General features: G+C 62.1%; 1 protein-coding gene across 3 annotated transcripts in view; it reads right to left on the bottom strand.

Moving 5' to 3' along the window:
• The window catches only part of ATP9A (ATPase phospholipid transporting 9A (putative)), an 86,871-nt gene that overhangs the window by 6,301 nt on the left and 68,465 nt on the right, over positions 1–12,105 (bottom strand). For all 3 annotated transcript variants that reach the window (XM_056107472.1, XM_056107471.1, XM_056107473.1), the window contains exons 15-19: positions 10,646–10,807; positions 6,458–6,550; positions 4,630–4,713; positions 3,283–3,453; positions 1,532–1,630 (exon numbers count right to left, since the gene is read on the bottom strand). In XM_056107472.1, the coding sequence (XP_055963447.1) occupies positions 1,532–1,630; positions 3,283–3,453; positions 4,630–4,713; positions 6,458–6,550; positions 10,646–10,807 (609 nt within the window). The remainder of the gene's footprint in view (positions 1–1,531; positions 1,631–3,282; positions 3,454–4,629; positions 4,714–6,457; positions 6,551–10,645; positions 10,808–12,105) is intronic.

The raw sequence follows: 12,105 nt of genomic DNA, 5'->3' as shown, positions 1-12,105 counted from the left end.
CAGCCCTGAGCCATCCCCCCAGCCCCTCTAATAGGACTCGACTTTACATATGAGTGCAGGAGGGCTGCACAAAAGGAGAGAGAAAAAGAAGAAAAGTGCCTGCCACAGAGCCAGGCTGGGGGGGCAGAGAAAGGGGGACCTTGGTGGTGGGAAACGGACACTGGTGGCAGGACGGATGTTGGATAATGAAGTGCTTGTAATGCTCTATCTCGAGGCCATTCCGTAAAAAATTCTAAAGAACCACCACCAATGCAGGGGGACTCGCACACACACTCAGCCCCAGGTGCTGACACTCAGCCGTGTAGGAGCCCACACCCAGCAGTGCTCAGTGCGTGGTGCTGGGGACGGAACCGGGTGGGCCCCATGCAAGGAGAACGCCTTAAGGCCTGGACTGATCAAGCGTCAAGCAGCACTGCCCGCGATCGGGGGGTCGGGGGGCGGGGGGAATGCCTTGCATGCGGCTGACCCGGGTTCGATTTCCAGCATCCCATAGTGTCCCCCAATCACCGCCAGGAGTGATTCCTGAGTGCAGAGCCAGGAGGAACCCCTGAGCATAGGCTGGGTGTGACTCAAAAGGAAACAAAAAAAAAAAAAGAGGAAATGGGGCCGGAAGGCCTCTGGCCATGGTATCTGCCCAGGGTCAGGCCAGGAGCTCGCCCCGGAGGGACCTTCAGAATCGCTGCCCCAACAGCTCCAGGGCCTGCCCGGCCAGGTAGCACCAGGAACAGCAGGACGGGTCCAGACTGGCACTGGGAGTGGGCGTCCTCCCCCAGCAGGACTCCCGCCTCGGGCCGTGTCTCTGGAGACCCCCACCCGACCCTCGCGGGGTGCTGGGCGCAGTGACAGGGAGCGGCTGTGCAGTCCCACCAGGGCCAGTGGGGGACCCCCAGATCCCGGAGAGGCCCTGGTTGCTGGGCATGGTGCCTCTGCCTTTGAGAGGCTCAGTCCCGCCCCCTAGTGCCCCCTTCAACACTCCCCCAAGGTGGGGGTGGAGCGATGGGGCGGGGGAGGCAGTTCCCTTGCACGCAGCCGACCTAGGTCGGCAGCTCCCGGCACCCCATGTGATTCTCTGAGCCTGCCAGGAATGTGATCTCTGAGCACAGAACCGGGAGCAAGCCCTGAGCACTGCTGGGTGTGGCCCAAAAGGGGGAAAAAAATAAAGCACTCAGATAAGTGAGAGAGAAGCGGGGAGGCACTTGCTTTGCACACGGATGCCTCTGGTCTGACTCCAGTGATGCATGCAGAGTCCTGAGCCCTGCCAGGAGTGCTCCTTGAGCACAGAGCTAGGAGTAAGCCCTCAGCATGGCCGAGTGTCGCCCAAACAAACTAATTTTTTTTCAACCTTCTTGGGGGTCCCCTCGGAAGAGGTGGGCTCTGTGACCTAACTCCTACAAACAACACACACAGGAGGTGGCCAGCCAGTACCCGATCAGCTGGGCCGTGTCCATCCCGCTGGGCCTCGGCACTCCCGGCCCTGGGCTGGCTCAGTGAGCAGCTCCATGCCAGCCCGTCCCCGGGGGCAGCCCCTCACCAGCCGGAAGACGTGGATGTCCTGGCTCCGGGTGACCAGGTGCGCGTTCTTGGCTGTGCAGGTGGCCGTCTCCAGCTTGTCCCCGGTCAGCATCCAAACCTGCACCAGGGACAGGGCGGCCGGGTGAGCACTGAGGCTGCCGCGCACGGCTGGTCTCGGCGTGTCCCACTGACCTCGGCGTGCACAGGGGCCCCACAGGACACAACCCTCACCCACCACCACCCGAGGGAGCAAAAGCTCCGGACGCTGCCCACTCCCACCTCATGGTAGTGGACACAGCCCCCAGAGCCTGCTTCTGGGAGACTCTCTGCATCCGGGGCCCCTCGCGTCCTGCAGGAGGAAGCCCCCACATTGGCCAGCCCTCGTGGGCTCACCCCAACCATCAAACACAGCAGTGGAAGTGTGGGTCCTGCCCCGAGACCTTTCAGATGCGGTGTGGGCAGAGTGCGGGAGGCCACGGCCCCGGGCTGCCCGTCACCACCTCCCAGCAGCCCATCTGGTCTCCCAATGACAGCACTCGTGCTCACGGCCTCCGAGCTGGGCAGAGCCTGAGCAAGCAGCAAGAGCGGCCCCCACCCCCCGCCACCTGAGAAGGGAGCCCCGAGAGCAGCCCACGTGGGACAGAGAGGGACGTGTCCTGAGGAAGGACTGAAGCTCAGGGCAGGGGCTGGAGTGAAGGGATAGTGGGGAGGGCACCTGCCTTGCAGGTGGCCAGTCTGGGCCGATCCCCAGCACCCCCTGTGGTGCCCTGAGCACTGCCAGGAAAGTTCCTGAGTGCAGAGCCAGGAGCGACCCCTGAGCAACGCTGGGTGTGACCCCAAAACAAATAATCAAAAGCTCAGGACAAAGCCAGAAGCAAGAGGGAGAGCCGGTCAGGGCCACACATGGGTATGCGTGCACATGCATAGACACGCGTGTGCCTCGAGCACACATACAAGCACACGTGAGTACATATGTGCATACGTATACAGGGATACACACGTGAACGTGTGTGCAGAAACACAAACACACAAGAAGGCGCGTCTGCGCTGCACAGCCTGGGAGCGGCAGAAGGTTCTTTACTGCCAGTTGGATCCACCCGCCCAGGCGGCCCCGAGGTTCCAGCAGAGAGCGGCCATGGGGTGGACAGACAGGAACACGCGCATAAATACACATACACACGCACGCATGCACACACGCACACAGACACGCATGTGTACACACACAGACACACGCACAGACACACGAGCGCGTACACATGCACATGCACGCACACACACACTGAGAAACACATGCACACACAGATACGCACGCACAAACACACACGCAGACACAGACACTCATACACACATATACGCATGCATACAGACACACACATGTACATACACACGGACACATATGCACACATGCACGCACACACAGACACACACACGCATGCACATACACAGAAACGCACACACAGACACACACACACACACAAGTACACACACACACACACACACGTGCCCACCAGTGAGCGTCCCAGCCTGTCCTCTGGCGCCCTCTGCTGTTCTCTGCGGGTATCTCCTGGCTCATGCATCCTGACCCATCACCGACACACAGACGACGCCACTCAGTCACCCGACAGCAGACAGCAGGCCAGGACCATGGGGCCGGGCAGGCATGGGGATGGGAGGTGTGGGGCTCTGCCTGGTCTGGCTCACGCTGTCTCTCTCTGCACCTTGGGGTGCTGTCAGGCGACCTGGGTGCGGGCGCCCGCGGGGAGTCCCTACCTTGATGCCCGCGTTCCGCAGCGTCTCCAGCGTGGGCCGCACGTCCGCCTGCAGCTGGTCCTCCACGCCGGTCAGGCAGAGCAGCTCCATCTCCATCTCCAGGCTCTCGATGACCGTGGCCACTTTCAGGGACCGGTCGTGCACGCTCAGCTTGGCCTGGACGTAACGGGCCTGGACGCACGGGCGGAGGGGAGCCAGGGTCACTGCTGGAAGGGCACCAGGACACCAGCCGCGCCCAGGGCGGGGCACCCAGCACAGAGGAGTCGAGACTTGCAGCCTCCGTCCTGGTCTGGGAGCTGGACAGAGTCGACCCTCTCCGCCCTCCCACGTGACTCTGGCCGGCCTGGGACATGTCTTAGAAGCTGAGAGAAGGGACCAGAGTGACAGCACAGCGTGGAGGGCATTTTCCTTGCACGCAGCCGACCCAGGTTCGATTCCCGGCATCCCATATGGTCCCCCGAGCACCGCCAGGAGTAACCCCTGAGTGCAGAGCCAGGAGTAACCCCTGAGCATCACCGGGTGTGACCCAAAAAGCAAATAAAATAAAATAAAAACTGAGAGAAGGGGCCAGAGCAACAGCGCAGCATGGAGGGCGTTTGCCTCACACCCGGCAACGTGGGTTCAATCCCCGGCATCCCATCAGGTCACCCAAACCCCGCCAGGAGGGATCCCTGAGCACAGAGCCAGGAGTAAGCCCTGAGCATCACATGGGGTAGCCCCCAAAACAAATTGTTTTAAATCAAGAACTAAAGTGGCTCAGCGGGGCTGGGACCCTCGTCTGACGTCTGACTCACAGACCCGGGCACACGGCAGGTCACGGCTGGGCCCACCTCACCCCGCCCACCACACCCAGCCCCGTGACAGGGATGAGAGACCAGGCGGGAACAGGTCTTGTTTCTGGGGCGCCTTGACCCAACGCCGGGCCCCTCACAGCTGCCAACGCACAGGCTGCTGGGGCGCCTCTTCCCGCTCCCAGAAGGCACTGTGTGTGCCAGGGACCACCGCCGCGCACACCGGACAGAGCACAGTCACAGAACTACCCGCCACAGGACCTTTGACTGTGACGGATCACACCAAGACAGGTTGTGAAGGTGAAGGCACAAGCAGCAATGGGGCCACTGCGGGTGAGACGTTGAGGGTCAACGGACAAGGTGGGACCTGCCTAAGGTGCTGGAGTCCAGGAAGGCTTCCCAGAGGAGGCGGCCCCTAAGCTGAGCCCTACGGAATGACAGCATGGGGCCCTGTGGCTCTGGGGGGGGCGGGTCTGGCTCCGAGGGGTTGTCACTGCACTGCAGAGGAGTGAGCAGGCGGGTAGAGCAGAGGAGGAGGAGGGGAGGGAGCACTTACTTCGAAGTCCTGATACTGCTCCTCAGCCAGAGACTTCTTGGCCACCACGAGCACCCGCAGCCCCTCCCGGGCCATGTTCCCACACTGCAGGGCAGAGCGGCCACGGTCAGCAGAGGGCCCAGAGCGCCCCCCACCCCCGGGGCCAACCCCCGCCTGGGGGAAGAGGCTCCGCATGCCTGTGCCCGGCAGAGAAAGGGAGCTTGGGGGGCCCAGACTGACCCCAGCCCAGCACCGCAGGGCCGGGAAGCTCTGTCCACCCAGGGGCCAAGGGCGGCCAGAAAGGGCCCCACACCCCCGAGTACTTGGAAGGCCACGTTGGGGAAAAAAAATAAAGTCAGACAAATTGGGGCAAATTTCAGTTTAAGCCCCGGCACCCCATGGCAACTGAGCAATGCCAGGAGAAGTCTCCGAGCAGAGAGTCAAGAGCAAGCCCTGAGCACAGAGCCAGGAGCAAGCCCTGAGCACAGAGCCAGGAGTCATCCCTGAGCACAGAGCCAGGAGCAACCTCTGAGCACAGAGCCAGGAGCAAGCCCTGAGCACAGAGCCAGGAGTCAGCCCTGAGCACAGAGCCAGGGGTGAGCCCTGAGCACAGAGTCTGGAGTCAGCCCTGAGCACCACCAAACATCAAAAGCACATCAACGGGCCTGGGCCCGCTGACGACCGTCCTGGGCCTCTTGCCACGTCACAAGCGGGCAGGGCAGCCTCTGGACACCACCTGCAGGCCCTACACCAAGGAGCCTGTGGCTCTCACCTGCCCGGGGACCCTGTTCCTGCCAGGCAGCTGGTGGCAAAGCAGAGGGAGGCCTCACCCCTCGGCGGGGGCAGCCTGTCCCCAACCCCTGCCCACGCACAGAGCCAGGTCAGCCCAGAGCAGCCTGAGGCAGCCGCCGGCTGCCAGGGGCAGGTCAGGGCCTGAGTGCAGGGACATGGGGATGCGGGAGAGTGGGGGCAGGGATGTGGGGACACAGGGACCTGGGGGCACAGGGACTTGGGGACACAAGTATCTGGAGGATGCAGGGATGTGGGGGTGCAGGACAGGGGGGCTAAGCACAAAGGGATGCAGGGGTGCAGGGGTGCAGGGGCGCAGGGATGTGGAGATGGGGGTATAGGAATGCAGGGACAAAGGGGTACAGGGGTTTAGGGGTCCAGGGGCCTGGGATGCAGGGGTGCAGGGGTGCAGGGATGAAGGGATGTAAGGCTGCAGGGGTGCATGAATGTAGGGGTGCAGGGGTACGGGGGTACAGGGATGCAGGGGTGCAGGGGTACAGGGATGCAGCGGTATAGGAGTACAGGGATGCAGGGGTGCAGGAGTGCGAGATGCAGGGGTACAGGGATGCAGGGCTGCAGGGATGCGGGGTGCAGGGATGCGGGGTCCAGGGGTATAGGGATTCAGTGGTGCAGGAATGCAGGGGTGCAGGGGTGTAGGGATTCAGGGGTGCAGGGATGCAGGGTGCAGGGGTGCGGGGCTACAGGGATGCAGGAGTGCAAGGGTACAGGGATGCAGGGGTGCAGGGGTGCGAGATGCAGGGGTACAGGGATGCAGGGGTGCAGGGATGTAGCGGTGTAGAGATGCAGGGGTACAGGGGTGCAAGGGTGCGGGGGAGTGGGGATATGGGATGTAGGGGTGCACAGCTGCTCCCGCTGAGTCTTCGGGGGTGCTATTTTCTGGCCCCTCGGCAGGGCCCGCGAGCTCCAAGCCGGAGGCCGCGCCCGGACCCTGGGCCGCCCGGAGCCACTAAGTTGCGAGGGGAGGGGACCCAAGCGCTGCACACAGAGCCCCGCCTGCCCCCTGCACAGCTTCTAGAACACTCTAGAACATGCTGCTCACCTCCTCCTCCAGCCAGTCGTTGTACTGCACGATGCCGGCCATGACCACGTCCGCGCCCTTCATGTAGAAGGTGATCTCGCCCGTGCTGTCGTCCTGCGGGCGGGGGAGAGCGTGAAGGACAGGGGACGCTCAGGTCTCCCCCAGCCGAGACTAAAGGGAGCTCTGGGGGACAGGGGGTCTCCACTTGGGGCAAAGGCCACGGAGCAGAGGTCAGGCGGCATTCAGGCAAGCTCTGCTCTGGGGACAATGCAGTGGGCGGCCTGGCACGGGGGACTGGGCCATGCTCGGCACGCATGGGGACAGACCCCACCGCCTCCAGCCAGGAGCTTGTGGGTAGGAAATTCTATTTTCTACGTTTGTGGTTGTTTTTTTTTGGTTTTGTTTTGCTTTTTGGGTCACACCCAGCGATGCTCAGGGGTCACTCCTGGCTCTGCACTCAGGAATCACTTCTGGCGGTGCTCAGGGGACCCTACGGGATGCTGGAAATCGAACCCGGGTTGGCCGCGTGCTAGGCCAACGCCCTCCCCGCTGTGCTATCGCTCAGGCCCCGGGAATCGCTGTTGTTCTCCTGTTCCGTACCCCACAGCCCAGCCGCGCCCACGCTCTCAGCCACCCCGCCCGGGAACACAGCTGACTCACGCAGCCCAGCTCTGGGGGTGCACAGGGGTGGGGTCTCTGGGGTCCTCAAAGCAGCCGTGCCCATCCCCTGGGAGACCCATACCTGGCCAGGGGCTGCGGGGGGGGAGGGAGTTGGAAGCAGCCCAGGGGTCCTGGCCGCCCTTCCCCCCTGACCCATATACCCAAACGGGGTTCAGGGGGGTTCAGGGCGGCTGCAGGAAGCCGCGCCCCCTCCCCAACTTCCTTCGTGTCCAGCACAAACACCCATCACCGGCTCCGCCCGTGACTCATTTCCTCCTGGGTTCATCCTCGGGCTATGCTGTTCCCACAGCCTGGACCAGCCCTGGGGGCGGGCGGGGGGGGGGGCTCATCTCTTCCCACTGGGGTGTGATTCTGGCCCCCGTTCAAAGGCCTCCCAGCGGGACAATGGGCCGCCCTGAGCTCCACCCGGGGGGAGCAGAGGGCAGGGACGTACAAAGGTGGGGGTGGGGGGGTCTCTCCAGGCACACGGTCCCCCTCGAGAACAGAAGACGTGAAGCCGCACCTCGGGGGTCACTCAGCGGCCGTCCAGACCCACCCGGGGCTACCTCTGTCGGCGGGGGGGATGAAGTGGACAGACATGTGTCCCCGAGTGCCAACACTCCGTGTTATGGGTCCCTGCCTGATGCCCAGCGGGGGCTGGGGGCACCAGAGGAGGGTGTGGGCCAGCACCCTGACCTCTCTGCTCCCGGGAAGCACGAAGGGCAGTTGCTGGACAGACAGACACTTGGAAAGAAAGACAGGACCAGACCCTGCCCCAGGCCCACAGAGCAAGAGTTGCTCCAGGAAAGGGACTTTGCCACCGTTCACGATAGCCAGAATCTGGAAACAACCTGAGTGCCCAAGAACAGACGACTGGTTAAAGAAACCCTGGTACGTCTACACGGTGGAATACTATGCAGCTGTTAGGAAAGATGAAGTCATGAAATTTGCTTGTAAGTGGATGGACATGGAGATTATCATGTAAGTGAAATGAGCCAGAAAGAGAGGACAGACATGGAAGGACTGCACTCATTTGTGGAATATAAAATAACATAATATGAGACTGATACCCACGGACAATAGATACAAGGGCCAGGAACACTGCTCCATAGTTGGAAGCCTGCCTCATGAGCTGGGGGAGAAGGCAGCTGGGATAGAGAAGGGATCACTAAGTCAATGATGGTTGGAGGGATCGTTTGGGATGGGAGATGTGTGCTGAAAGTTGATACAGGACCAAACGTGATGGCCTCTCAGTATCTGTGTTGCAAACCATAATGCCCAAAAGTAGGGAGAGAATATGGGGGAAATTGTCTGCCATGGAGGAGGGGGAGGTTTGGAAAGGGGGGTGGGTAATACTGGGGAGATTGTTGGTGGGGAATGTGCACTGGTGGAGGGATGAGCGTTCGATCATGGAATGACTGAAACTCAAACATGAAAGCTTGTAACTGTGTCTCACGGTAATAGAATAAAAATTTAAAAGAAAGAAAGGGGTTCACCAGCAAGATGTGAGGTGCATGTGCGAGTGGTAAAAATCACACTCTGGGGGCTGGAGCAATAGCATAACGGGTAGGGCATTTGCCTTGCATACGGCCAACCCAGGTTCGATTCCCAGCATCCCTTAGGGTCCCCTGAGCACCGCCAGGGGTAATTCCTGAGTGCAGAGCCAGGAGTAATATTACCCCTGTGCATCACCAGGTGTACCCAAAAAGCCAAAAAAAAAAAAATCACACTCTGATGACAGAGAGACGAGGATCTGGATGGGGGATGGAGCTGTGGTCAGGGGGCGAAGGTCTGGGTGGGGGACATAGTCTGGACGGTGGGCATGGGTGTGGGAGGGGGTGGAGGCATTGAGCCTGTCCTGGGGCCATTTTCCAGAAACTGTCACACATAGGGCAGCAGTGAAGGGCCGGGTCAGAGAGACGCCGACCAGGCGGGGCGCAGATTCTGCACGCAGGAGACCCGGGTTCAATCCCCAAGCAGGGCCCCGAGGGGCCCCCAGCACCGGTCCCTGAGCATGGCAGGGTCTTGGCCCCCAAACAAACACAAAGAGAAAGAAGCATTTTGGGGAGGGGGCTGGAGCGATAGCACAGCGGGGAGGGCGTTTGCCTTGCACGCTGCCAACCTGGGTTGGATTCCCAGCATCCCATAGGGTCCCCCGAGCACCGCCAGGAATAACTCCTGAGTGCAGAGCCAGGAGTAACCTCTGTGCATCACCGGGTGGGACCCAAAAAGGAAAAAAAAAGAAGGCAGGAGGGGGAGGAGGTGGGGGCGAGGCTACAGTGGGAGGGGGCACATTCCGCTGCCCCGACAGGCCGGTCCAGGCTTCCCCACTTCACCAGGGGCGGTCCATGGTGGCCCCGACACAAGAGGACAGCAGTGGCTGGTCGCCTCCCAGCAAAGAACCCCAGAGGACAGTGACGATGCCCAGGAAGCCCCCCCACACACGCTGAGGCAGGTCTGGGAGCCCCCAACCCCCGCAGCGCCTGAGGGTCCCGACTGGCAGGTCCCAGCCCCCAGCCGGGTGCCAGCCTACACCCTGGGCAGAGGCTTGGGGAGCCGCTGTGCCCTTGGAAAATGCTCCCACGGGGGCCAGAGGGGCAGGACAGTGGGCAGGGCGCTTCCATCCCTGGTACCTGCAGGGCCGCGCAAACCCGGCCCAGAGTCAGGAGGAAGGTTCTGAGCACCGCCGGGCGTGGCTCAAACACAGAACCAAACAAGAGCGTTCCCGAGCCCGCACAGTGGACACACAGGGCAGGGCAGCGGCAGGCCAAGAGTGCCCACCCCCCGGGGCTGGAGAGATAGCACAGCGGGTAGGGCGCTTGCCTTGCACATGGCCAACCCGGGTTCGATTCCTAGAATCCCATAGGGTCCTCTCTGCATCGCCAGGTGTGACCCAAAAAGGAAAAAAAAAAAAAAGAGGGCCCGCCCCACTCTGGCCCCGGCCATCGGCCTCTCGAACCCACCACTGAGCTGGGAGGCAGCGGCCGGGCAGCGATGACCAGAGCGGCCTCCAGCCGGCACAGAGCCCCTGCCTCCACTGGCGCCCCCGGCGAGCAGAGGAGGGTGGGGGGCTGCAGCCAGACTCCCAGCCCCCACGCCTGAAACGCTCCTGCGTGCGGCCCCAGTGACCCCCGCTGGCATGGCGGAAAGGGGGACTGGAGAGATAGCGAGAAACAGGGAGATCAGGCACTTGCCCCGCACGCAGTCGGCCCGGGTTCGATCCCTGGTGGTCCCCGAGCACCCCCAGGACTGATCCCGGAGCACAGAGCCAGGAGCAGCTTCCTGCCGAAAGCATGCACTTACTTATTTACTTCTGGGCCCAGACGGGAACGCCCACCCCCACCCCTACCACCCCCCCACCCCCCCCCAGGCACTTAGTCCTCGCTCCAAGCCAGAGGGGGACCTGGTCATCTCTGCCTAGCGGGGACACTCCTGTGTTTGGGGCAAGCAGGAAGTGGGATCGTGGGGCCGTGGGGACGCAATGTGAGGGGGAGTGTTGGGGGGTACGGGGGGGGGGGCGCCCGCAGGGCCAGCAGGCTGGACACTCACCCGCACGATGACACCCATGCGCTTGCTCTCGTAGGTGAACGGGAAGATCTGCAGGATGGTGAAGTTCAGGATCTGGTCGCCAGGGGTCCTCAGCTGCACGGAGGACTGGTCCCGGCCCACCAGGGTCAGGCCCACGCTCTCAGTCCACTGGACCAGGGCCACCTGCAGGGGACAAGTCGGGCTCAGCGACACGGGAGCGCTGGTCCCGCACGCAAACATCAAAGGGGACAGGCAGGGTCAGTCCCTGGGGAAGGTGGCCGGCCTGGGATGTCCCCAGCGCTGAAGGTTCAGCCCGCCTCCTCCAGGCCTGGACGTGGGGGAGTCCGCACAGGGGCTCCGAGACCACTCCAAGGGCCCAGCACAGACTTCGCGTGAGCCCTGCGCCTGGGCTGCACGGCCAGTATACCCAGGAAGCACCCACTGGGCCGGGCTGAGCATCACTGGGTGGCCGTGGGGGCTGCCCAGCTCCTGGGCAAAAAGAAACCCACAAAACTGGACCCACCGGTCAAGATCAATGAGGGGATCAATAGCTCGTTCCAACAGATGCAGTGCTGGCACCAAGACAGGGCAGGGGCCATGATCCAGAGACACAGAAAAGACTCTCCGAGCCAAGCAGCTCGCTGCAGAGATCTCTCCAGACCCTAATTATCTAACATTTCAGAATTCTAGGAGCACGCGGCCACTCTCGCGGCCACGCGACACCTTATGCTATTTATAACTAGCGACACAAAAGAGAGCGTGGGGGAGACTGTCTGCCACAGAGGCAGGGGGACGGGGAGAATGGAGGGGGATACTGGGGTTCTTGGTGGTGGAGGATGTGCACTGGTAGAGGGTTGGGTGATTGATCGATCACTGTATGAAACTCAAACAGGAGAGCTTTGTAACTGTATCTCATGGTGATAAAAAAAATAACAATAATGAAAAATAACAGTAAGGTGTTGGAGCGATAGCACAGCGGGGAGGGCGTTTGCCTTGCACGTGGCTGACCCAGGTTCAATCCCCGGCATCCCAGATGATCCCTCGAGCACCGCCAGGAGTAACTCCTAAGTGCAGAGTTAGGAGAAAAGAAAAAGGAACGAGAGGAAAGACAAGAGGCCACACGCCGGCATGGGAGAACAGGAACACGGAAGGCAGCCAGTGTACCCACAGCGGGTCAGTGCGTGCGGGAAGAGGAGCCACGGGCGTGCGCCTGAGACCCCTGAGGAGGAGTAGCCGGCAGCCAGCGGGGCAGACTCGCCTCCCCTTCAGGAATGCTCCAGGCCCAATGCTAAGGGGGTCTGTGGGGGCAGTGGGCGACGGGGGGAGGTGAGGCTGGCACAGTCACAGATACCGAGAGCAAAGGCGCCACTGGGCGCGGCCGTGGACAGACGCACAGGTCCTGTCTCGATGCCGTTGCCCCTAAAATGGGGTGCGAGGGCAGGGTCGGGGCAGACAGGCTGGGATGCCGGAGCACCACCCAG

The sequence above is a fragment of the Sorex fumeus genome, unplaced genomic scaffold (assembly GCF_029834395.1).
Source record: "Sorex fumeus unplaced genomic scaffold, SorFum_2.1 ptg000166l, whole genome shotgun sequence".
Taxonomy (NCBI): domain Eukaryota; kingdom Metazoa; phylum Chordata; class Mammalia; order Eulipotyphla; family Soricidae; genus Sorex; species Sorex fumeus.
Note: the sequence above shows the minus strand (reverse complement) of the source record. Positions and strands in the feature narration are given on the sequence as shown.